The sequence below is a fragment of the Pinus tabuliformis genome, chromosome 3_2 (assembly GCF_031772625.1).
Source record: "Pinus tabuliformis cultivar Carrire ecotype Pingquan chromosome 3_2, CPIR1, whole genome shotgun sequence".
Taxonomy (NCBI): Eukaryota; Viridiplantae; Streptophyta; class Pinopsida; order Pinales; family Pinaceae; genus Pinus; species Pinus tabuliformis.
Genome location: NC_142302.1, coordinates 898,951,545 through 898,978,792, shown reverse-complemented (window position 1 = coordinate 898,978,792; position 27,248 = coordinate 898,951,545). Strand labels below are relative to the sequence as shown.

Genomic DNA, 27,248 nt, shown 5'->3' with positions numbered 1-27,248 from the left:
TAACTAACTCGCACAAATTTCACTGTGAAATAGGCGATGGAAAAGACCTAAAGAATCTTGGGAAGAAGCGTGTGCATTTTTTACATTTATGGGATAGTGAATTGGAAAAGCATTTCATTTTGGAATGACAATTATGGCAATATATGTTAATAATGGTTTCTTAATGTTGTGAATTCGACGAAGAGATGGTTAGAAGGGTAAGCCAGATCATCATCATTTTGAAAAATAAGAAAAAAATGGAACCGAAAAAACAAAAAGCACACCGCTAATAATAGTGTACTGGGTGTTAAAATATCATGAAACTACATAAAACCAAAAAATGACGAGAAAAACCTCATGCTTTATGCATATTCATTCTCTCATTCTACCGTTCGCGCTACAAACTTTCGAAAGAGCCATCTAGCTCTATGATACTCCCGTGTCCCGACGGATTTGAACTTCGAAACTACTGCAGTGATGGAAGGCGAAAGCAAGCGGCAGGATGTGATTCTACAGACAGTATCTCAGGCTTTCGCTCATAGGCTTGTGCTCTATGCAACTTCTCCAACTCTGTTGGTAAGCATTTATTCACTCTGCCATATCGTAACAGCATTTAAGCCTGTCTGGGCTCTGTCCATGTAAGTTTTCTTTGAATTCACATATGTTCTGCTTTGTACCCGGATGGACGCTCACTTCATTAACTCCAGCACGAACCTACCCATACAACTATGATTGCATTTCAATTCCTCTCCAGCTCTCCCTCAAGCAACATTTTGCACTGTGATTTCTGATTTGTTGGAATGCCTCAATCCAACAGAAAGTCATTGTTTGGTTTATCCTTTGCCCTTTTTATTTGTATATATTTGTGATCAGATCTTCCAAGTGCCCTACCCCAATCTCAAAATATTACAATGCATTCTAAGAAGATCCCTTCGTCCAAGAAGTTGTGGGTGGGTACAGAAAACCCACTTGCACGGGCTAAAACCAAAAGGTGAAACGTGTTTCCGGGGAATTTGAACCTTGTGGATACCCATCGACAGTCATTGTCTGTTTTTGTTTCTTTAAGTGATAAAGACTGTTGATCTCGCCTTAATCATTCAATTAAAACCCAAATTCACTGAGTTATTGCAGGCTTTTCCTCGAGAGAATGGCTTCTGTGATAGTGCCGAGGAATTGGGCTCCGTGGAATCGGAATACAATGGGCCATGTTTGGTTCTGCTGCGGAATTGCAGAGTACCACCTCAAGAATTTGAACAACATATTTTATGTACTTTTCTTCGAGGGTTAGTGCAGTTTTCTGTCCCTGAATAACATTCAAAGTCTCAATATGTTCTCTGCTTATGTGATTTTGATATTGATGGGATGACATTTTCAGTGGCGGCCACTGGATAAGTCCTTCGAGTTTGAACAACTTCCAATGTGTCAGTATGCATGTTTTTTAATCTCACGAGCATATCTTTGATCTGTTTTTAGAACTTTTCAATTATGTTTATCCTGGCCTATGGGGCATTGGTTCATCGGTGAGATCAATGGAGTGTTAGGTCGTCGTCCAGTGTATGAGTTTCAAAGGATGGCTCAGTGTTTGTCCCCTGCAATTTTGGCAAAATAACTACAACATCGTCGTCCAGTGTATGAGTTTCAAAGGATGGCTGAGTGTTTGTCCCCTGCAATTTTGGCGAAATAACTACAACATAGATCTGGCATCTAACCTCAAGAAAGTTCACTCTTTGCAGGGCAGCTCCTCGGAGCATGTTTCTTGAAGCAGTTTAAAAATAAATAAATTTGACTATCCTTTCAATGTTTTGGAGTCATTACATGCACATGGAATATAAGCCTCAAGCGGCACTGGTGGATTGGTTTGAGTTCAGGGAAAATATACTTCTTTATTGTTTTGTTAATTATTTGACAAGTCATGTTTGCCATGGTTCAAATTTTGATTGGCTTCACTTTCTGCTGTTCTCCAGGTATATTATGAGGATGTACTGGTGCCAATATGTTGTCTCCAGTAAAGTTCAGATGGTATCACACATCAGGTCATTGATAGAAATTCTGAGTCCGAGTTCTAAACCTTGGGCATGCAATAAAAATGGTATAATAGAGGACTGAGAGGAGGGTTAGTATTGACATAGATAAATGATGAGACAAAGATGAGAAATACAAGATGATAAGTTTACAAGAGTTTAAAATGTCCACTTTTTGTTTCCTTTCAAACTCTATTTCAGTGCATCACAGTTAATTCTAGTAAGTGCAGCATGTGGGACAAAAATGGAAGTTTATGATTAGATTGTCTAACAATGATTCTGCACTGGTTTACTTGCAGATGAAGAAGTGCAGGAAAAAGTCTTTTCTAGATCGGGTGGTGCATTTGATTCTCAGGATTCAACTTTATTGGATTGCAAAGCATTATTAAAACTAAAATTCAGATTACAGACCCATCCTAGAGCACTTGCAGAATCTTTATTGGATGAGCTGCCAGAACTTGAGTGCAGTCTTCATGGGTTTACACACAGTATATATGTGGTTGAGATTGATGGAACCCTTCACTATGGATTAGGCATTGGCTCAAACATGTATCTACCAGGATCCAATAGGGAGGCTCTTTCAAAAGGCTGTGTATCCAGAGCTTCCACGAAAATAGAGGAGGCACTGCATGTTGCTGACTTGAAGTTACACCGAAGCATGCTTGGTATGCTTAATCTATTTGTTCTAGTGCCCTGCAGTTTTTTATATGTGTGTAATGTCATAGAGCATGTGAGATGAGATAAATTGCACATGGAGAATTTTTTCAGTTTTTCATATTTTGATGGCCAAAGAATGTTGTTTAGCTGTGCCTAGTTTGATAATTCAACAAATATGCAAATAGAAATTGTATGATTGGGAAGCTTTCATGCCTAAATGGTCTTTGGTGTATGGTTTATCTTGAATCCTTCACATGCATGGATGTCCATCGTCTGAGATTCTTCTATGAGCTTCATTTTTTTATGCTTATTGGTTTCTATAAAAGGTGTCGTTTCATGATGTTTGTCTTACCTCTTCATAGTTCTCAAATATAGGATCACATTTGATTCATAAGAGAGACTTCTTTTTAACAGTTTTCTTATATTCCATTCCTCATTTGGAGTTATTATCCTCCCAAAAACAATATTACATAATTTTTAATGTGAGTTTTAAACCTGTTGAAACTGTAGCTTGGAAGGTGATTTTGCATTGGTCAGGTGCCATGACATGCAGTCAATCACCTAAATTCATTTCTACAACTAAATTTAAATATTTCCCAAGTCTAAACCTTAGGCTAAAGTCAATAATTTAACTATTGACTTTACTGGTCAACATTTTATAAAGTAAAAAAAAGGTGACTGACAAATTAAGTCGTGACCATTGATCTCGAGAGTGGAGAAGCAATTTCAACCCTCCATCTCTTTGGAGATTAGGTCATTCACTATATGAAAAGGAAATCAAGTTGTTGAGGGGGTATTCGATTTGCCACAAGAGAGTCTGGGCATTTAGCTGAAAAGCAATAGGTCAAACTGACAACAAAAGAGGAAAAATGCACAGGTTGACATAAGGAGCAGCTAACATGGCGAAAATATCAGGCCATACAATGACGAATTTACAGGGCCAAAGAAGCCGAAGTTGTTTGGCCTTACAACAATTTTTGTGGGTGGCACGAGCTGTTTTCGGCAGGGCTGTACAGGGAAAAGACTAAGTTTTCTGCTGCTTTAATTTTATGGGAAAATTCCCTTGCTGCAATCACCATTTTCAGAAGCTGAATAGAGCCCAAGTTTGGTGGTTTTCCCCACATTGGGGTTTTCAGGGTAAATCTGTGTCATACTGTTTATGTGTTTGGTTTCATTGTTGTTTTTGCTTCTGCTGTGCATGTTAAGTTAGGAACCCAGTGTGTTTGGTGTATAAAAAAGTTAGGTTTGAATTTTATTTCTGGTGTGAGCATATTTTATAGGGCACTAAATCTAAATCCGGGTTCAAAAGAAATTAACATGGTATTAGAGCAATAGCAGTTTGAGTACAAAGCCGAACGATTTGACAAATGTACTGACTCAAGTGATCAAGAGTGCAGTGAACAAGCATTTTCTAGGGTTTATTCTATGATGGTTACCAGTGTTCGGTATGAAAACAGTCTAGAAGGCTCGTCAACTATCTTCAGTGGAGGATTTGAATCACAGTAGTTCTCAAGGAGAACAAGCTGTTTTGTCAACACAAACATGGTTTTGCCAACCTTAAATCCCATTTCCCTAGATCTTCACGAGGTTAAAGAGGCTAAGTCGGAGAGAATTATTCTAGATGGTGTTAAATACCACTTGATGCCCCATCTGTTAGAGAAGGATACTGCTAAAAAGATGCAGGATACACTCACCAAGTTGTACCAAAGCGACTATTAGAGTCGTAAAATGGTGCTGAGGGACAAGCCTCATAGCATTAGAATGTTCAAGGGTGAAGGGGTGGTTTCCTACTTGACCAGGATCACGCACTTGAGGGATGAGATGGTAGTTATTGGGAACCCCTGAAGAAGAGCTTGTGTGTATAGCCTTAAATGGCTTTACGAAGCAGTGGGAGGTGTTCGTGAAGTGTATTGTTGGTCGAGAGCACCTGCCCTCTTGGGAGAGAATGTGGGACAATTTCATTCAAGAGGAAATCAGAGAAGGAGGTCAACATGGTGACTAGAAGAAGAGGTTTGAGGAGGAGGAGAATCTTGCCCTCGCAGGCAAGGGAAAGTCTAAGGCCAAGAAGAGGCCAAGTGATGGGTCTACTTCAAAGGGTGAGAAGAAGAAAGACTTAAGCAAGATAAAGTGTTTTGCTTGCCATTAGCTAGGACACTTCGCCAATTGGAACAAGAAAAAGGGCAAATAGAAGAAGCAGGTTGTGGCCTCAGTTGAAGTGGACGAATTTGCAGCAAGGTTTGAAAATGAGTTCTCACTCATTGCTTGTCTCTTGAGCTAAGTATCCACCAACGTGTGGTACATGACGAGAGTCAAGTAGTACTTCACTAGTCTGACAGAGAAAGACATGGAACTCTATATAGGAGTGGAGGACAATGCCAAGTACCACGCGACGGGAGTTGGCACTGTTAAGTTTCACAAGGTTTAGTAACCCTTGTTGGTGGAGGACATACTATACGTTCCAGGCATGACCAAGAATCTTATTTCAGTGGCTACCTTGGAGGACAAGGGTTACATCGTGACCTTTTAGGAGGCAAAGTATACATTTGGCCTAAGAATTCCAGGACGACCAAAGTGATATGTGTCAGAAAGGGCAACTTGTTCAGATTGTACTTTGAGCCAGCGTAGGCACTAGTAAGTTGCAGCCGAGGGTTGGGGGAGTTTGGCGATGGAGGATGGCCCATCTTCACCATGGAGCGCTTACTATGATCAAGGAGATTGTGATAGGGTTGCCAGAGTTTAGGGTTAAGCAATGTGAAGTGTGTAAGGGTTGTGCACTGGGTAAATATACCAAGACCAACTTTCCGAGCAGCGACACTGGGGCCAAAGGCATTTTGGACTTGATACACTTAGATATATGTGGGCCCATGTCAACTGTATCCTTAAGTGGGTACCATTACCATGTGACCTTCATAGATGACTTCTCTAGGAAGACCTGGATATACTTAATGAAGAACAACGATGAGATTTTGTTAAAATTGGCAACTAGGGCCAAACTCCATGTGGTTCATCTTATTAATGGAAGCTGATATTTTTCTTGGATCCCTCTCATCGAGAGGTGTAGGATTGATCTATAGATCATCCGATTTCGATAAGTATTCATGGAGATATGAATTTATTTGTGTTATGGGACAATTCGTCAAGGTCGGCCAACAACCAAATAAACCCCACTTGTGCTCATCGTTTTAGTATAAATAGAGGTGGCCTTCAAGTCATTTAAACACACTTGGGATCTCTTCTTCTCTACTTGTCTTTGGGTTTTAGTAGGAGGAGAGATCCTAAGGGATAACGCTACCCTAATCTAGAGGGCAGAAGTCGGAACTGTTGAGAGAAGCCGGAACTGCTGAGAAAAGCCGCAACTGCCGGGAAAAGCCGGAACTGCTGGGAATAGTCGGAACTGTCGGGAATAGCCGGGAATTGCCGGAATTGTTGGGAATAGCCGAAATTGCTGGAATTGTCGGGAAAAGCCGGAACCGATGGGAATAGTTGGAATTGCCGGAACTGCTAGAACAACTGGGAAAGCTGACGCAGAGGCCAGAAGCTGGAATTGTGGGGAACTGCTGGAATTGCCGGGAATAGTCGGAATTGCTGCAACTGCCGAGAATAGTTGGAATTGCCGGAACTGCTAGGAATAGCCGAAATTGCTGGAACTGCCAGATCATCTCTCTCTGAAGGAGTGCAGCATGCAAGGGACAACTAACTAACATTGGGACAGTTGTATGGTACTTAGCAGCAAATACACCAAGCATGCAATGTTACAGCTAGCATGCAACAACAAGCATGGAATAGCAAGCATGCAAAGGACAACAAGCATGCTAGGGACAACAAGCAAGCTAGGGACAACAAGCAAGCAAGATGCAGCCAGCACATAGGTCAGTATGGCAACATGGTGCAGCAATGGCACATAATGCAGTACAGTGATGGGTACAGTCATGATTAATGAAGCATGATGAGATGCAACATAGTGATGATGGATGTAGCATGGTGCAGCACGGTGAGGTGCAACATGATGACGAAATGCAGCACAACGATAGGTGAAGGAGTCACCTTGGAGGATCAGTTGAAGTAGCGAGTCTTCAACTGATCTCATGTATCATCTTCTTAGAGATGATCTATGCTCTTATCTAGATAAGTCAAAATGTTGACTTCTGTTGTAAACGTACTATCTCTCTCTCTCTTTGCTGAACTATTGAAGAACATATACGAAGAATTGATCAAGGGTTTCCCCACTTTGGGGTTTGTCCCTGGCTAGCGCCACATCTTGTGTCCTCTTGTCTTCTGCGATTTATGTTTATGTTCTATCTGCAGTTTTCTTTAATGTTGATGTGATTGCTAATCTGGAAAAGATATTGAGCTAACTGTGAAAATTGAAATAAATTGCTCTAAGCATAGAACATACCTAAAATTTAACATGGTATCAGAACTGAGGTGAAGACAATGCCCAAGCAAGAGTGAAAGAGCAATCATCGAAGACAGTTGGGAAAGGACAAAAGGATCAATGGATTCCTCATCCCTATTCAAATTCACCAAGGGTGAAGTCGAAGCAGAGAATATTATTAGAATGGTGCAACAGAAGTTTCTGATGGCCTATGTAAAGATCACTTCAATGGGAAGTTCAGATCTAAGGGTGGAAGGAAAGGCAGATGCCTTGGTTGTAATAAGTTCGACCATTATGCGAAGGAGTGTCTAAGGTAGGGACACATCACTTGATGATGATAACAATCATTCTAGGGACATCTTCAATGATCAGAGGAATGACAGGTAATGCAGGTCATCAAGGAAACGATCGACTCTTCAGAGAAAGCAAGGAACCCCAGGTATGAAGAATCAAATGTTGTTTTTGATAAGATAAAGAAGTGTTATCTTGTATTGGCCTTGTCCTTCAGATTCTTTGGGAATCTGGCTTATTGATTGTAGTGCTTCAAGGCACTTCATCGGATAGAAGGGTGCACTCTCTAATTTGGTAGAGACGGAAACAACCGTGGGGTTATACTTGGAGTCGATACCACCTATCCCAGAAAGGGTGTAGGGAATGTTACCCCTCAATTGAATGAGGGTAACTCTATTCATTTACAAGAATCTCTTTAATGTACCTAATCACAAGAAGAACCTGGTGTCCATCTCGGAAATGGAAGCCAAAGGTTTCAAGGTGGCATTCATCAATGGAAAGGTACGTGTTAAAAAATAGAATTTTCAAAGATGCTTTTTCTCATGGGTTCAGGGTTGGCAATTTGTATCAAGTTGCAGGATGGTCCATTGGGGATCATGTCAATTGACATATCGCATCTATAACACTGGAGGTCTACATATGGGGCTCTACCCGATGTGAGTTAGATGGTGATAGGGATGCCTGAATTCAAGAAGAGCATGAAGATACATGTCTGAGATGCACCGAAGGAAAATCTTATAAGGGGACCATTCTCGTCATGTAGCAGGTCCACAGGTTTGGAACAACCCGAGGAGTTTGAGATTCATGATCGGGAATCTCATGTATACAGGTGGAAGAAAACCCTCCATGGCTTGAAGCAAAACACCCCGGGCGTAGTATGAGAGGATTGATAGCTGTCTGATGAAGCTGATATTCACTAGGAGTGAAATCGATCCAAACCATTACCCGAAGGTTGTGGATGATAGACCCTCTCATATCGACACCTTATGAGGACGACCTATTTCTGACAGGTGCAGACCCTCTCATTTGTAGCAGTAAGAGGGAGTTGGATTCCAAATGTGGAATGATAAACTGCAAGCCTGTGACTACCTCGAGGATCTTAACTTTCAGAAGTTATATGGTAGTGATGTCGGACCAGATTTGGGAAATGCCTTTGAGTTTCATAAACTTATTCGCGCTGATGTTCTTGGTGAACTTCTGTCCGGACATATGTTTTGCAGTTAGCATGGTGAGCTCATATTTGGTTGAGCCTCACTGGATTAGTGCCAAGAATCTTCTGAGATATCTTCGGGGCACAATTTCTCATGGATTGAGATACACTACCGGAAATATGAAACTGCATGATTATTCGAATGCTGACTGGGCAGGCAGTGTGGAGGATCACTAGAGCACTTCTTAGTGCTGGTTCTCTTTGGATTCTGCTTCGATATCATGGATGAGCAGGAAGCAGAAGTCGGTTGCTATAAGCACCGCTGAGACCGAATACATAGCTATGAGTATGATCTTGTGTGAAGCTGCATGGTTGTGGAAGCTCTTAAGTGAGCTGTTTGTACACATGATGAATACCACTGTGATTCTCTGTGACAACCAGAGGGGGGATTTGATTATTGAGGAATCCCGTATTCGATGATTGCTCCAGCAGATAGACATCAGATACTGCCTTATCTGGGATATGGTAAGTCAATGAGCGAGGAGGCTCCATCGCATTGAGACTGATGTACAGGTCACAAACATTTTGTCAAAGCCCCGGGGAAAGGTCAAACCTGTGACTTTCCCGAACGACTTGGAGTCGTTGAGAGACCTTCTTATAAGGGTCCTGCATTTTGCATGCATTGAGCTCTGGGAGCTCTGGGGGGCTTGGGGTACTTACTGGAGCAACATACGACCTCATGGCGACTCACCCTCCTCTGGTGGTGCGCTATGTATAGGATGACAGGTTCAACCTTCCCCTGTGATACCCCGTGGCAATTGTGGAACAGGATGATTAGTTCTCCTGTGGGCCGGGATGATTAGTTCTCTCGTGGCAATTGTGAAACAGGATGATTAGTTCTCCTGTGGGCTGGGATGATTAGTTCTCCCGTGGCAACTGTGAAACAGGATGATTAGTTCTCCTGTGGGCCGGGATGATTAGTTCTCCCGTGGCAACTGTGAAACAGGATGATTAGTTCTCTTGTGGGCCGGGATGATTAGTTCTCCCGTGGCCACTGTGAAATAGGATGATTAGTTCTCCTGTGGGTTGGGATGATTAGTTCTCCCTTGGCGACTTTGGGGCAGGATGATTCGTTCTCCTGTGGGCTGGGATGATTAGTTCTCCCATGGCGACTTTGGGGCAGGATGATTTGTTCTCCTGTGGATAGGATGATTAGTTCTCCTGTCGAGGCATCCTACCCATGCAGTCTGGGACTCATGGGAAGTACCTCTCATCTGATTAATGAGAAGGGAAATGGGGTTAGGGACCATATTAGTACTATCGATGGACGCATCGATGTATCTACCGTACTCCCTATGCTAGGATGACCTCCATTGATTTGGGATCAGTATGAGTGGTTTGAGACACTCTCTTGTGATATTGATCTGGGATCAATAAAACTGACTTCAGGCCAGTAAGAGTGATGTGACACACTCTCTTCAAATGAAACTGACTTAGGGTCAGTAGAGAATGGTATGAGACATTCTCGATCAATTCTTCTTCTTCATGTTTCAGCAGAGTAGAGCAGTGCAGGGCATTGATGGCAGAGATAGTACATTCGGACATATCGATCAGCGGATGGAGTTCTCCCTAGTTGAGAGGGAGTGTTAAAATTGGAAACTAGGGCAAAACTCCATGTGGGTCATCTTATTAATGGAAGTTGATATTTTTCTTGGATCCCTCTCATCGAGAGGTGTAGGATTAATCTAAAGATCATCCGATTCCGATAAGTATTCATGGAGATATGAATTTATTTGTGTTATGGGACAATTCGTCAAGGTTGGCCAACAACCAAATAAACCCCACTTGTGCTCAACGTTTTAGTATAAATAGAGGTGGCCTTCAAGTCATTTAAACACACTTGGGATCTCTTCCTCTCTACTTGTCTTTGGGTTTTAGTAGGAGGACAAATCATAAGGGATAATGCTACCCTAATCCAGAGGGCAGAAGCCGGAACTACCGAGAAAAGCCGGAATTGCCGGGAAAAGCTGGAATTGCCAGGAAAAGCTGGAACTGCCGGGAAAAGTCGGAATTGCCGGGAATAGCCAGAATTGCGGGAATAGCCGGGAATAGTCAGAATTGCCGAACTGTTGGGAAAAGCCGGAACTGCTGGGAATAGCCGAAACTACTGGAACAACTGAGAAAGCTGACGCAGAGGGCAGAAGCTGGAACTGCCGAAACTGCCGGGAAAAGCCGGAACTGCCAGGAATAGCCGGAATTGCCGGAATTATCGGGAACAGCCGAAATTGCCGGAACAGCCAGAGCATTTGTCTTTGAAGGAGAGTAGCATGCAAGGGACAACTAATCAACATTGGGACAGTTGTATGGTACTTATCAGCGAATACACCAAGCATGCAATGTTACAGCTAGCATGCAAGGGACAACTAGCATGCAACAACAAGCATGCAAAGGACAACAAGCATGCTAGGGACAACGAGCAAGCTAGGGACAACAAGCATGCAAGATGCAGCCAACACATAGGTCAGTATGGCAACATGGTGCAACAATGTTACCTAATGTAGTATAGTGATGGGTACAGTCATGATTAATGAAGCATGATGAGATGCAGCATAGTGATGATGGGTGCAGCATGGTGCAACACGGTGAGGTGCAACATGATGACGAAATGCAACACAATGATAGGTGAAGGAGTCACCTTGGAGAATCAGTTGAAGCAGCAAGTCTTCAACTGATCTTAGGTATCATCTTCTTAGAGATGATCTATGCTCTTATCTAGATAAGTCAAAGTGTTGACTTCTATTGTAAACGTACTATCTCTCTCTCTCTTTGCTGAATTGTTGAAGAACATTTAAGAAGAATTGATCAAGGGTTTCCCCACATTGGGGTTTGTCCCTGGCTAGCGCCACATCTTGTGTCCTCTTGTCTTGGCTTGTTTTCTGCGATTTATGTTTATGTTCTATCTGCAGTTTACTTTAATGTTGATGTGATTGCCAATCTGGAAAAGATATTGAGCTAACTGTGAAAATTGAAATAAATTGCTCTAAGCATAGAACATACCTAAAATTTAACAGATTTTCAGTTGGTTCAAGGAGTTTAAAGCTCTTGTGGAGAACCAGACTAGGGGGAAATTAAGACATTTAGGCTTGATAATGGAGGCGAGTACACCTCTAATTCCTTCACGGACTTTTGTGCACGTGAGGGCATAAGAAAGGAGTTGACAGTTGCTTACAACCCTTGGCAGAATGGGGTTGCAGAATGAAAGAATAGGGCTTGTTAGGTGTACATCTTAGGCGACAACCTTTAGTAGAATGGGGTTGCGGAATGAAAGAATAGGGCCTGTTAGGTGTACATCTTAGCCAACAACCCTTAGCATAATTGGGTTGCGGAATGAAAGAATAGGGCCTGTTAGGTGTACATCTTAGCCAACAACCCTTAGCATAATTGGGTTGCAGAATGAAAGAATAGGGCTTGTTGTTGCCTAAGATGTACACCTAAGAGCGGGAAGAGTTTTTAACCCTGCAAGGTATAATCTTTATGGCACAAATCTCAGAGTAGGGGCTATCACCTAATCCCTACTCACTTTGTTTAAGCTTTTCTCCTAGGCAAGCTAAGGTGGGGTAGTCCCTAAATGATAGAAAACTAGAGGGGAACTTGTTGAAACAACAAGTCTAGGAGATCTAGGGGCGAGGCAACAACCTCTCTAAGTAACTTGATTTAAGATTAATTGACAAGTGCGATTATAAGATGAGAAATGTAAATGTTAACAAGATGAATCCCATTACTCATCTTTTTATCCTTATGATGAACCACGATAATTGGTTCAAAACGTCGATCAAACATTTGTGAATGCGATGGATCCGGAAATCAATCTACAACAAGATGAATCCCAATTAGATCAATATGGCAAAAGATTAGCAATAATAAACCAGCGCCTTAATGCTAAATAAAGATAGAACACTTGCACAATGAAATATAATTCAAGTCACAAAATAAATAGTGCTATAAGACAAGTGTTAGTACAAGAAATGGTACAATATTAATTTATGAGCAGAAAAGTAAAACTTGCAAGATGAATGAAAAAATTGTACTCCGTTTCAAAGAGATGCTCAAATAAAATATGACAATATCAATGGACAATGAGCAAGGAAATTAAATGACAAGTACAAGAGTAGTAATATAACATTGCAAGTGAAATGAAATGCTCACAAATCAACAATATACTAAATGAGTGATCTAAAAATGGGGCTCTTAGGCTTCTTGTCTAGCTTACAAGAACCTCTCCCACTTCCAAAGCTTGAATTTTCCCAAGTCTATATGATTAACCAATGCATAATGAAGAAATGCTTGAAAATATAGGTGTATGCTTGTGTTTGTTTTAACTAATTATGTGCTGTAAATTAATGTGCTAAAACTGATATATAAATGCATATAACAGTAAATAAACAGCAGAGATAATGCAGCGATAAAGCAGAGACATGAACAACAATATTAATTTGGAGTTCACCCACAACTTTTGGGCTACGTCTCCATGAGCTCTTGTCAATTTGACTTGGCTCTCTGGGATTATGGTGTAAGACTGTTTTACAAGTCTTTTGACTCAACTCCTACTGTCCTACACAAAAACAGTGGGTTCAGACATCATTTAATCCCCTTTGGCTCTTGAAGCTCTGGCTCTTGGCTCTGGCTCTTGGTTCTGGCTCTTGGCTTTGACTCTGGCTCTTTGGCTCTGGTTTTGTCTTTTGGCTCTTTGGCTCTGGCTTCTTTCTGCCTTCTGCAAACTTCACGCTCTCTGGCTTTTCACTTGAACTTCAAGTGACCCCAAAAGCTCCCTCAGCTGCTCTTTTTCTTCTGCGTTGCCTCCTTGGCTTCTACGCTGCCTTTGTGGCTTCTGCTTTACAGCAGAACTCCAACAACAACCTTCAACGGCAACTCGGCTACCAACAATTCAGCAGCTCTGCGCAATAGCTCTTTGGCTCTCTATCGCTCTGCTCTCTCGGCTCTCTGTTGTTCAACTTTCAGTATTTCAGCAGCAAACAATAACTTGGCCACCATTCAACAACTCAACAACCCTCTTTCTTTGGCATTCATGGCTTAAAAGCCAAAACGCGCTGCCTGTTGGTTCTCCCTTTCAGGCTCTGTAACTGCTGGCCATGTCTGTTTGAATCCCTCCTTTGAGCGTTCATTAATCATTGCATAACGCCCTTTGGGCAGGCGGCCACCTATTTCTGCCACAATTGAGGGCAATCGGCGCTTGAAATCATTAGTAACAGTCGTTTTCTGTTTACACAGAGAACGCTGTGAAAACACGAGAAATCCTCATAAAACACAATATATCGGACTTGAAACATTCATAATCTCACTTTATAGCGCCATCGGGTTCGCCTAGGGATCGCCATCGCATATCGCAATGCCATGTTCCAAGGTTTTCCCCTTTGTATTAAAAATACACTAAAACATGGCAAATTCCCGCTTATCGGACTTGAAATTATGTGCAACAGTGTTAATAAACCCTTTCGGGTCCGGCCATATCGCATCGCTAGTTGCAACGACCCTTTGGCTTCCCCTTTGGTATCGCCGACGCCGATCCACCGATATCGGTGATCACAGTCGCACTATCGCATACATATATAACATATGTGGGCGCTCCATTGTGTTCGCTGATTGCGATCGCATCATCGCATCGCCCCGGTCCATCGCGCTATGCCTCCGATCCGACCCGCCGATCACCGCCGATTGCGATTGCTGATCGGATCTGGACCGTTGATCGGCCAGATCCGACGGTCCCTGTTCAACCACTGTTCAAGCCTCCCGATAGCCTTGTTTTCAGAGTTTTCTCCATGTTTTTAAGGCCCGATAGTGTAATGCGATAAGTCCAAGACTTCTCCTCTCTCGGTGGTCTCGCCCTTTAGGGAGATTTGGAAGACTTAGAGGGTTTTTAGACCCATATTTCAAGGGATTTTTGCCTCTTTTTCCTTTGAAAAATGGCAGCTTCATTTTATGATAGCTTTCCCATATGAAGTCCATTTTTGCCCATTTAAGTTGCATTGGATTCAGAATGGAGGGATCCATGCAATGAGACTACGTCTGAGAGCAGCCTGCGACTTTCATTTTCCTCTGAGTTACAAAGGATTTGTGCCATTTGGCACCTTTTACCTCTTGCATGAAGTCTTTTAGACTAGAGGTTTATCCAGGATCCATTTTTGGATGACGCCTTCCCACTAAAAGAACTTTTGGTCTCCAAAAGACTGATATACTGATCTGATCAGTAAATGAGAGTGACTCACCCTCTTCTTTTAGCCTCCCTACACTTGCCTTTGCATAGTGCCTTTGAACCAAAGTTTTTGACCACTTCCCTTCTCTTGGATGGGTTGGTCTTCCTGTGAAGAACTGTCTTCCTCCTTGCCTTTCTGCAGAACTTCTACTGAAATGGTCATAGAAGGTGGTTTGAGCTTCTTTGCCTTGATCATTGATCCAAGGTGGCTCAACAAATGTGAAGTACAACTGCTCCACAAAACTTTCATTTGTACCTGTTTGACAAGCTGCCAACAATAACTGTTAACAACAACAGGCATACAGACAACAACTGGATGGACTAAACTCTTTCTTCAACAAAAGAAATAGATTTTCACAACTTGTGAACACCTCCATGTCTTACATCTTCATACAAATGATGGACTAGATAACAAGCCCACAAAACATGCCTTTAAACAAATGACCCTTCAAGTCAAGCATGTAGAAAAAGACCATTAGGACTCTTTTTCCAAAAGATGAAACTTTCATCATTGTCTCCATTTGGAGACCAAGTTAACTTCTTTCAAGTCAACATGGCATCACATGCATGTCAAAGCAATCAACCCTGCAAGTTAATTACACATACATGTTCAAAAACAAGGAAATCATTGACATCCCTGTGTTCATGCATCTCAAGCTCATGCATGCATTTCATCCCTCAACTTTCACTTAAGCACACTATACTTTTGAAGCTGAAATGAAATATAATGTAGATGCATCAATAGACATGCAATCTTAATCGGATAAGAACTCTAACTGTTCCTTACCAATCCCTTTCAAAGGTACTACCTTTGCCTACACATCAACATCATCATGTGAATCATTTTGAGACACATCATTCATGGAATCTTCACTTCCATTTTTGCCATCTTCTCTTTCTACTTTCTTCAGCTTTGGTGGAAGCCTTGTTGGATTCAGTGTCCAACACTTTGCAGCAAGATGTCCTTGCTTATGGAAGTAAGTGCACTGCTTGTGCATCCTCTTGATAGCATGATTTGCCTTGTCCAATGGACCTTTGGCTTCTTGCTTCTTTTCCTTCTTCTGCTTCCTGTATGCGGCCATTTTCTTCCAACATCTAGAAACATCATGGTTATCCAAACCACAAAAGGAACATGCAACTCTTTTCCCATACATATGTGGAAATTCATCATGCTTTGCAAAATCAAAAGGAATATAATTAGAACCAGATTTATACTTGCCTCTTTCATCTTTATTGCCTTCATGAGGAGGTGAAGCAAATGAAGAAGTGGCTCCCTTTGGAACACCGTCAAACTCTTCAAGGCTGTTAGAGTCTCCCCAACTCTCTGGTTCAAGTGTGTGCTTCTGAACACCTGCACCTTGCAATTGATGTTTCAAGCTATTGTATTCCTCTTGGATACAACCTTCACACTTCTGAGGTAGAGGACATGAAATGAAACTCCTTCTTGGGATTGTTTCAATGGCTTTCATGGCAGCTTTGGAATTCTCTCCATAAGACTGTCCATAGCCAATACCCAAATATTTAGGCCTTTCCTCAACCATTATTGGTTCAACAATACCTTGTGCATGCTTTCCCAAGTCCTTTCCTTCATAGCCCATCTTGGAAATTAGCTTGGAACCTATGCCTCTAGTATGTTTTTCAAAAGAACCAATACAAGCATTCTCAGAAGAATTTGAAGACAAACTGGAATGGCTTACCTCTTCTTCAAGCTGGTACTTGACTAAGGCTTCTTGGGCAACAAAGAGCTGTGTTTCCAACTCATGCATCCTTTTCAGGTTCATATTTGCAATATGAAGTTGCCTCTCCATTTCCTGCAATTTGTCAGCAAGCAACTGCTTCTCTTCCTTCATGGAATTCAGCTGCTTTCTAAGCATGCTGCTCTTCCTTCCATCCTCATACATTTCTCTCACCATATCCATCATGGTGGACAATTCTTGCTTCATGTCTTCATCAAAGAGTCTTGTGAAGAGAGCAGAATTTGAGGACCCACTTGTAGAAGTTGTCATTATGCCAATGAACAAACAAAACTTCAACAAGATAAATAAAGAGCTTATTTAAGCAACCTCTTGCAACAAACCTCTTGTGCTCCAAGGACTGCTTTGAGGTCCTTGGGATAGAAGAATGCCTTTAGCTCTTCTTCCTTCTGCAAACTCAGCAAATAGTCAGTCTGCAAACAAGCATACAATCAACCTCTTGCTGTTCAAACACCTTTCAGACAAGCAGTGTTTGCTCTGTCAATCAAGCATTTTGATATAATCCTTCTTTGAAGGTGGGGTTAATCAAACTCAAGCTCTGATACCACCTGATCTGAAAATGGGGCTCTTAGGCTTCTTGTCTAGCTTACAAGAACCTCTCCCACTTCCAAAGCTTGAATTTTCCCAAGTCTATTTGATTAACCAATGCGGAATGAAGAAATGCTTGAAAATATAGGTGTATGCTTGTGTTTGTTTTAACTGATTATGTGCTGTAAATTAATGTGCTGAAACTGATATATAAATGCATATAACAGTAAATAAACAGCAGAGATAATGCAGCAATAAAGCAGAGACATGAACAACAATATTAATTTGGAGTTCACCCACAACTCTTGGGCTACGTCTCCATGAGCTCTTGTCAATTTGACTTGGCTCTCTGGGATTATGGTGTAAGTCTTTTTTAAAAGTCTTTGACTCAACTCCTACTGTCCTACACAAAAACAGTCGGTTCAGACATCTTTTAATCCCCTCTGGCTCTTGGCTCTTGGCTCTTTGGCTCTGGCTCTTGGCTCTGGTTTCTTTCTGCCTTCTACAAACTTCACGCTCTCTGGCTTTTCACTTGAACTTCAAGTGACCCCAAAGGCTCCCTCAGCTGCTCTTTTTCTTCTGCGCTGCCTCCTTGGCTTCTATGTTGCCTTTGTGGCTTCTGCTTCACAACAGAACCCCAACAACAACCTTCAACGACAACTCGACTACCAACAATTCAGCAGCTCTGCGCAGTAGCTCTTTGGCTCTCTATCGCTCTGCTCTCTTGGCTCTCTGCAGTTCAACTTTTAGTATTTCACAACAAACAATAACTTGGCCACCGTTCAACAACTCAGCAACCCTCTTTCTTTGGCATTCATGGCTTAAAAGCCAAAACGTGCTGCCTGATGGTTCTCCCTTTCGGGCTCTGCAACTTCCGGCCATGTTTGCTTGAATCCCTCCTTTGAGCATTCATTAATCATTGCATAACGCCCTTTGGGCAGGCGGCCACCTATTTCTGCCACAAAGGAGGGTAATCGACGCTTGAAATCATTAGTAACAGTCGTTTTCTGTTTACACAGAGAATGCTATGAAAACACGGGAAATCCGCATAAAACACAATATATTGGACTTGAAACATTCATAATCCCACTTTATAGTGCCATCGAGTCCGCTTGGGGATCGCCATCGCATATCGCAATGCCTTGTTCCAAGGTTTTCCCCTTTGTATTAAAAATACACTAAAACATGGCAAATTCCCGCTTATCGGACTTGAAATTATGTGCAACAGTGTTAATAAACCCTTTCGGGTCCGACCATATTGCATCGCTAGTTGCAACGGCTCTTTGGCTTCCCCTTTGGTATCACCGATGCCGATCCACCAATCTCGGCGATCGTAATCGCACTATCACACACACACACATATATATATATATCGATCGCACCATCGCATCGCCCTAGTGCATCGCGCTATGCCTCCTATCCAACTCGCCGATTGCGATTGCCGATCGGATCTGGACCGTTGATCGGCCAGATCCGATGGTCCCCGTTCAACCATTGTTCAAGCCTCTCGATAGCCTTGTTTTTGGAGTTTTCTCCATGTTTTTAAGGCCCGATAGTGTAATGCGATAAGTCCAAGACTTCTCCTCTCTCGGTGGCCTCGCCATTTAGGGAGATTTGGAAGATGTAGAGGGCTTTTAGACTCATATTTCAAGGGATTTTTGCTTCTTTTTCCTTTGAAAAAGGGTAGCTTCATTTTATGATAGCTTTCCCATCTGAAGTCAGTTTTTGCCCATTTAAGTTGTGTTGGATTCAGAATGGAGGGATCTCTGCAATGAGACTACGTCTGAGAGCAACATGTGACTTTCATTTTTCCTTTGATTTACAAAGGATTTGTGCCATTTGGCACCTTTTACCTCTTGCATGAAGTCTTTTAGACTTAGAGGTTTATCCAGGATCCATTTTTGGATCAATGAGAGAAAGTTAGAATGAATGCAAGATTAAACCAAGTGAAATGCAAGATCTTGGTTAATTTTAATTAAATGTTTAGTCTAGATGAAGGCCTTCTCCTCAATTGTTTTGAAGCAAGTCTTAAACAAGGTTGTAGAAAGATGTCATGGGGGGGAGGCTAAGGCCCTCATTAACGATACCTACCCAGGAGTTCTAACGACCCAAGTGCTTGCGTTCCTACAAGGGATTGCCCACAAGAGAACTGCAAGATCACTTGTTTTAACCGTTGAGTAAGGGTCAAGCCTCTCAAATTGAATGGTGGAGAAGATTGTCCTATCTCTCTATTCAACCAAGCTTATGCTTGGAGGGAAATTTTAAGATGCAAGACTAGCTCTCAAATGCAAATGCATATGTAATGTTTTTGTGAGATACAATGATATTAATATTGCTTCAAAGAAAGTAAAATGCCAATATGCTTGTTATCACAAAGTAGATAGATACTTCAAAGCACAAGATTACTAGCAAATGACAATGATCAATGAAACAAATTACTCAATGAAAGACATGCAATGGATGACAATTAGATTAAATGAATTAGAGCAGAACCCCAAGATGCCTTTATGATGTGTTTGTTAAAGATGTTTTTCACTTAGCTTACACAATGGAACAAGTGAAACTTATATATGCAAGCACAAGTAAAAGATGACAGATGAGGTTGCTAATAGAAGATTAGAAAAATCACTTTAAAACTTTAAATTACAAATGAAACAAGACAAGAGGTACTCCAAATGTAATTAAGTCAAGCAGTTAGATGATGCAAGTTAAAGAAGAAAATAGGGTGCAAAAGAGAGGTAGTGATTAGATCTGAATTATTGAGTTAGCAAGTTAGTGGATTCTCCCTTTTAAATAAGGAGCAGGGATACCATGGAACCAGTTTCCAAGCTGCCTAGCGAAACAAGATCTTTTTATTAATAGAGGTTACAAGAGAGACCCTTTGTCAAAGAGAAGGGCTCTAAAAATCTCATGGAGAATTACAAGGGGGACTAGATCTTTACAATACAAATTTCTCCTTAAGGAAATAAGATTGATCTGCTTATAATTACAAATAAAAACACTTCAAAACAAGCAAATTAAGATCCTTCTAGCTCACAGTCTTCAAACAGAAATGAATTGATAGTCAAATCTGTTCACTTTTAAAAAGACAATAACCTTTGAAAATATGTCCTTCAAGCTCAGAAAATGGATGGTGAATCCATGCAAAACAGTGGCTTGAAATTTAGTGAGAACCCTTCCTGCAAAATCACAAAATTAGCCTTCAAAGGATCCCACATCAACGATACAAGTAGCTTTTGGCCTTCCCAAAGGACTGAATGCTATTTACTAAACAAAAAGATCAGACCTGGAAAGAGGGCTTAAAGGGCCACTGCCAGATCTGAAAACTACCTCCAAAGAACCCTCTCCCAGATCTGAAGCTTGCTCTAAAAATGCTCACGGCCAAGCCTCAAATGATACTTCAAAACCCTCACGGCCTGAGTAAAAATTTGTTTAAAATTTAGATTTAAATTTGTGAATTTTTAAGGGTAATTTCTTTAAGTTTCAAAGGTCTAGTTTCTTTCAAAATGTTTGAATTTTTTTTCTGAACAGTCTCCTTTTTAAAATGTTTTTTGCAGTGGGTGAAAGAAAGACCTTCTAGGGGCTCTCGGCCTTGAGAAAAAGGCTAAAAAAACAGTCCGACTTCCTCCAAATTTTGCAGTGAAGAATCACCATCAAAACCTGAAAATTTTTGGTTTAAAAATCTGTGATAAAACCCTTCAAAAATTTGAATAATCTCTGCAAACAATTCAGGGCTAGTATGTGAGATAAGTGACAAAAATTAAAGGTTTTGAGAAATCAAATTTGATGCCAAAACTTATGAAGAAACCCTCCAAGACAATTTATTGGAGCAACTGTAATGACAAGGGTTTGCAAACAAAAATTATGGCAGTGAATTGATACTCTAAGGACCTGCGACCTTGATGAGAAAGGCAAGATTGGCTTGTGGCCTTCCAATAGGGTCTAAAAAAAAAATTAGATCACAAAATGCTGCTCAAACTCCTATAAATAGCCAACCTTTCAGAGCTAGTGGCTAGCCTAGAAGGTGAGATCTGAAGATAATGAACTCAAAAACCCAAGCAAAGGCCTTGGAGAAATTTACAAATTAAAAAAAAACCCTTTAAAATGTTTCAGATCTCCTGCAATTAAGGGTTAGAATTTTAAGCAAAAGATCAAGTTCCTTAAACTCTGTGAAAATGGTAATTTTTTTTGCTAAATTTCTTGGCTTAAAAAAAACCCTCTTCGATTTGAGGAATGGAAAGGGTTTTCAAACCCACAGTTCTCTCAAAAAAAAACAAAAAAAAATCTTTGCGGCCTGCAAAAAACAAAGTGCCAAAACCAATGAAATTTTTAAAAATAAATTTTCCTTGCAAATTTTTAATTTTGGGTGAAGGAAAGGATTTAAAAAAAACCCTTGCGGCTGCTTAGAATTTTTTTTTTTGATGAAATCTCAAGCCATAAAAATCTTAGGATCGATCCTTTGAGAGGTTTAAAATGGCCAAAAGCCCTTGCGGCCTGGGAGAAAAAGCCTGCAAAGAAGACAACTTCAGGAATCCTTTTGATATCTCTCTCAAACCCTAGCTGTTGGGAAGAAAAGGGCTTTGGCTTAAAACAATTTTAAGATCCCTTTCGAATTTTGAGTGAACGACTTGATCAAGAGACATAAATTGAAACCCCTGCCCTCCTTTAGATATGCTAAGAAAAACAATGAAAACACAAGGAAAAATTATCTACAATATAGATAAAAATATGTACAAATGTTAGATCTATGCACAAAAAATATTTATAAAATTTACAATGGACAAGATCAAGAGGAATATGAGTCTAACTTCATTCCCTTGTCTAGTAAAAATATTGCTCTCAATAGCAGATCTATTAATTTATATCACAATGAGTAAAAAGATTTAAGAGAAATAAAATTATCCTCTAGCTAAGGTCCAAAACCCTGTAACAAAAATCGTTAGATAAATCTTTCAAATGAAATATAATGGATTCTCCTACTTTATCACTCAAGAGTTGGTTAACTTAAACAAAAGCATCCCCTTATGCTTTAGATCTGATTCAATCAAATGATTTTCTACACAACTCAAAGAAAATTTGTTAAATCCAAATGAGATAGGAAAAACACAATGGAAGGAAGTTCTAGTAACTTAAACAAAAACACACTAGCCACGTCCAATCCTAAAATATTCTTCAAATCCAATTACCAGTGTAAGATAGCTATACACTAATAATTCTACCATGAGCAAATGGAAATAACAAATGTGATTAAAACCCAAAGAATCATTACCATATTCATAGAAGAAGAACCACAATATTTTACCCCAAAGACTTGTGTTTTATTATTTCAAAATAGAGAGCTTCCAGAGCCAAAAGCCAAAGTACAACATCAAAAGATGTTACAATGAGGAGCATATGCTTCCTTGTATAGAAAAAATGAGAGTTCTAGAGACTCTTCCAAGTGAAAAACGACTAGATTCATGAAGGTGCACAAATTTGACTTGATCTTGGCTGATTAAATGCCTAATCCATGTCAAAATAATCTCCAACCTTGATCGCTTGAGAAAAAATTCGAATTCCTTAACGAAGGTTTTTTTCTTGGTCCCAAAAATATATTTATATATATATATATATTTTTTTGACCTTTCCTCCTAAAAAACCTCCCATTCACTTAGCCAATTTGGACCATAAACTCAATTTTTCTTTAAAAATTGTTGTTTGTTTGTTTTTTTGGGAATTAATTCCTCTTTTCTGGGCCAAAAATATTTTCATGAATTCTTGCTTGCCTGATTTGTGGAGATTCACTTTTTGGAAAGTGCACATTCCCTTTTATAATATTTTTCACTCAGAGAGAATTTTATTTTCTCTCATTTTTATTTTCCAACCAATTTCCGGCTAATTATTTCGCTGTTTTTGTCGGAAAATAGAAATAATAATAATTTGAGGGGATAGACATAATTTCAACTCTCAAAATTTGTCTAAATAGAAAGTTGAGATGTAGAGGTTCTAATTATGAGTACTCTACCCCCATCAACTTCTATAGACATTACATTTTACAATTTATATCAAAATAATTATTAAAATTCTGACCAGTGGGAAATTTTAATAATTAAAATTAGACACTTAGACTTAACCAAATTTTGCAAGACTTTAGATATGATCTAGTATGACATTATACATTGACTCTATGCGCTAGGAATCACCTAAGACATCACCATAGGCCCCACTCTAGCTTTGGGATAAACTTGGGAGAAAAACTCTGCTAATTATTTAATGTTTAGGAAAAAAACATAAATAATTAGTTAAGGTTAAAAAAATCCCTAAAGTGAAACTCTTTGCTGAAAATTCTTAAGTTTACCAAGGTGTGTTACATGGATTTATAAACATACTAGAATCATTTTTACAATGATCGCCCATTGGGTTGCAAAATTTGGATTGACAACTTTGACAAAATTGTTGAAAGATGATGATGATCTCTGGATGTTTGACTACTTGAACATGATGGAATGCTTTGAAGAAATGTGTATTGCTATAGGATATTTGACACAGAATGGTCAACAAGGCCATTGTTGGTGCAACCAATGCTATGCTTCTGTTATGAATAAAATTTATATAAAATAATGTAAATAATAATAATCATAATAAATGATTAACTAACTAATAGTTAGTATTGAAGAGACATGTTCTAAGGACATGTCCATTAGTGAAGGGGCATCTGCTTAGGGTATATAAGCAAACCCCCATGTTGATTTTTGGTAGCATCGGATGTGCTCTAAGTCTCAAATTTTGCAGGGAGGCTTGGGCACATGTATTCCAAAGAACCCAGAAAGCGTTTTGGGAAATTCCACCCGGAGATAGTTTTATTAAAATAATTAATTATTTTTAATGGGTCCCTAAGTCTAAACTTAGGAAATTAAAATAATTAATGGGTATTAATCTAACTGTGGGTGTAACTTCTAGAAGAAGATGAGGATCAAGCATAAATGATCTTAGCCATTGATTAGCTTCTAATCTGGGCCATTGAATGTCAACAAGAAGATTATTTAAGGAGGCTTGAGGGTCATTTGGAAGACACATAGAGAGTTGATCAGTCAGATCGAATTGCTGAAGCTAGAGGTAGCGCAGTGATTTCGTAGTGATCACACAGAGAGGGGCAGAGAGAGTTTTGGCTGGAGGATCTTCTCCAAAGCCAAGAATACTCAACAAAGAGGCAAAGAGACACACAAAGGAGGCAACACAATGCCCAGAGAGGGTGATGCAGAGCCAGGAAGGGCTCACGCAGAGCAACGCAGAAGCCTTCCACTCAGAGGTCTGAAATTTGCTGAGGAGGTTGACGTTTTGAGTTGGGAGGGTTGACGTTTTGAGTTGGGAGGGCTAGAGTAAACTCCTAAGAGCAAATCGATCCAGCAAAGAGGTGATGCAGTGCCTTAGAGGCTGCCGCAGGCCCACGCAGTGACTGCGCAGGGGCAACGCAAAAGTAGCCGGGGACTCGTTGGTTCAGCTGCTGGATTAGCTGGGATTTGCAGTGTAGAGTGAGGTAATCTCACTAATTTCTTCTGCTGAGTGACATCCTCTGTATTGGATTGCCAACAAGGCATCTAGAGGTTGTATTAAGAAATAACTTCTACTTAATAATTAAAAACCCTTAGATCTGCTGCACCGGTTTTCCTGCATTGGGTTATTCCGGGGACGTTTGTAACCAACTGTGTCATTTGTGTTGTATCTCTTTATTGTTCAGTTCTTGTTTCGACATATTATTTTAAATGGTGTAGGCTGTAATGTATGTATTTCAATGTTTGTCGTAGGAAACTGCAAATAACTTGTTCACGTAAATCTAACAAGTAGGAGAAATATCGTCAGTTGCTGCAGTAGGGATTCTGGTTAAAGGACTTTTCACACCTCACCCTCATTTGTAGTCATCTCTCACATCAATTCTTTTATACAATATTCAATATATAATTACTTGTTCTACAATGGATGCATTTGTCTTCGAAGTATTCTGAAGATTACTCCGTTGCATATAAAAACTTTATTCGTTACATTTGTATCAGAGCCACATTCTCCGCGAATCTTCGTCAACGTAGTTGTCGTTGTGATCAAGCGTTTTGCTATAGAATTGGAGGTTCTCCATTCTGTCGGATTTGCTGCCAGGCCTTTGGCTATTAAAAAGAAAAAAAATATGAAATTTAAAAAAATTATTAAAATAAAAATTTGAATTTTTTATTTTTCTATAAAAAAGAGTAAATATTAAATTAAAAAAATACCATTAATATATTAATATACACATACAATAATATTAGAAAAAAACGCTATTGATTTCAACAAAATAAAAGGGAATATTTAAAAAAACATATATAAGAAAATAATATTAAAAAAATAAAAAATAAAAAATAAAAAATAAAAAATAAAATATAAAATAAAAATAAAAATAAAATAAAAATTAAGATTACTTGCAGCGGCCAACATTGTCGAATCCAACGGGCTGACCTCTCCCCCGAAAACTCTCTGCTGTTGTCGTCGCTCAATCTCCCGACGGGCCAAAAACTCTCTGTTGCTACCGTCATTAATCACCAAACCGACCGCTCGATGGGGCCACTTTCCATCGCCATAACTGTCCGTCGCATTGAAGCTACCATTTCAGCAGTCATTGCCATGCTGTGACTTTGTCAACACCACTATACTGCTTGCCTACTCCACCCCATCGACTTAGTCGAGCCGCACAGTTATCACTGCCCTCCTCACCATCGCGATCGCCTCTACCGCTGACGCCATATCTGCCACTATACAGACTTCCGCATCTACATATTCGACACCCTTGTCTTGCTGCACTATCTCTATTCCACTGTCAAGTACCATCCATCCCAAATGCTACCTTAACAACTACACAACATCTACGCCTTTCGTATCTGGGTCAAATTTGCTATGCATACAATCGACAGGGTGTAAGAGAAAAGCCACGACTCTCTATTTGGAAGATGTGACTTTTTACTTTCATTGTAGAAGGTGGGATGCTTATATTATAAGGATATAAAGAAATTAAAAGGTGTCTTTTCAATTTATAAAAGTTGTTGACTAATACATAAAAGCACATTAAAGTAAATTTTAAAAGTGTAGAGAGGGAAAAAGTTATTTTTTATTTTGGTATAGTTCCAAAAGCACCTCTATATATATAGAAAGAGTTTTAGTGGAGAGGAAAATATATATATGAAAAGGAATTTTTTATATTATATGCAAAGAAGGTAAAGATTTTCACAAGTATTATTATTATAAGACTTTAAAATTTAAAAGGGGTTAAAAAGGAAAAAGTTATATAAAAGCGAAAAAGAAATAGATATATATATATATATATATATATATATATATATATATATATTAAAGTCTTATAATAATAATACTTATGAAAATCTTTTTATTTGTTTTCTTTTATACATATATAATGAAGTTCCTTACAAAAAAGGGAAATTAATATAAAAATAAATAAATTAAGAAGTGGATATTCAAAGAGAATTATAAAGGTAGTAAAAAGAGAATATATTCGTATATTTTCAAAGCTCATATAAGAAGAAAATGAAGTAGTCAAGATGAGTTCCACACAACAACCTTTATTTTAGACTAAATTTTCGTTTTGTAAAACAAAAATTGGGTATCGATGGATTAAAAAAATTTGCAATTTATGTTGTCCCACGTGTAGGAAATTATTAAATATGGAAGAACATCTAGGTGAAGAGTAGATGCAAATCAAAAGATTAAAAGAAGAGCTCGTGGAACTTCAACAAAAAAATGAGGCATCATAAAAGAAATATAAGGATCTCGAAGATCGATTTTACGTAGAATCAACAGAAAGTAACAAGGAAATTTGGTGCCTAAGAGATCATAGTAAAAAATTACTTGAGTAGGTTAAGAAGTCCAAAACTACAATGAAAAAATTAGAAGAAGAAAAAGAATAAGAAGAAAATGATGCAGTCAAGATGAGTTCCACACAACAATCATTATTTTAGACTAAATTTCCGTTTTGTAAAACAGAAATTGGGTATCGGTGGATTCAAAAAAATTGCAATTTATGTTGTCCCACGTGTAGGAAATTATTTAATATGGAAGAACATCTAGGTGAAGAGTAGATGCAAATTAAAAGATTAAAGAAGAGCTCGTGGAACTTCAACAAAAAAATGATGCATCAGAAAAGAAATATAAGGATCTCGAAGATCGATTTTACGTAGAATCAACAGAAAGTAACAAGGAAATT

General features: G+C 39.5%; 1 protein-coding gene across 2 annotated transcripts in view; it reads left to right on the top strand.

Moving 5' to 3' along the window:
• The first annotated feature begins 327 nt into the window (after positions 1–327).
• Positions 328–27,248, top strand: part of LOC149183516 (uncharacterized) — a 294,542-nt gene continuing 267,621 nt past the window's right edge. Inside the window, exons 1-4 of one of the 2 annotated variants that reach the window (XM_089418756.1) lie at positions 328–555; positions 1,111–1,262; positions 1,944–2,068; positions 2,300–2,665. In XM_089418756.1, coding sequence (XP_089274882.1) covers positions 457–555; positions 1,111–1,262; positions 1,944–2,068; positions 2,300–2,665 — 742 coding nt within the window. In that variant the 5' untranslated portion in view covers positions 328–456. The remainder of the gene's footprint in view (positions 556–1,110; positions 1,263–1,943; positions 2,069–2,299; positions 2,666–27,248) is intronic. The other variant, XM_089418754.1, reaches the window with a different exon arrangement.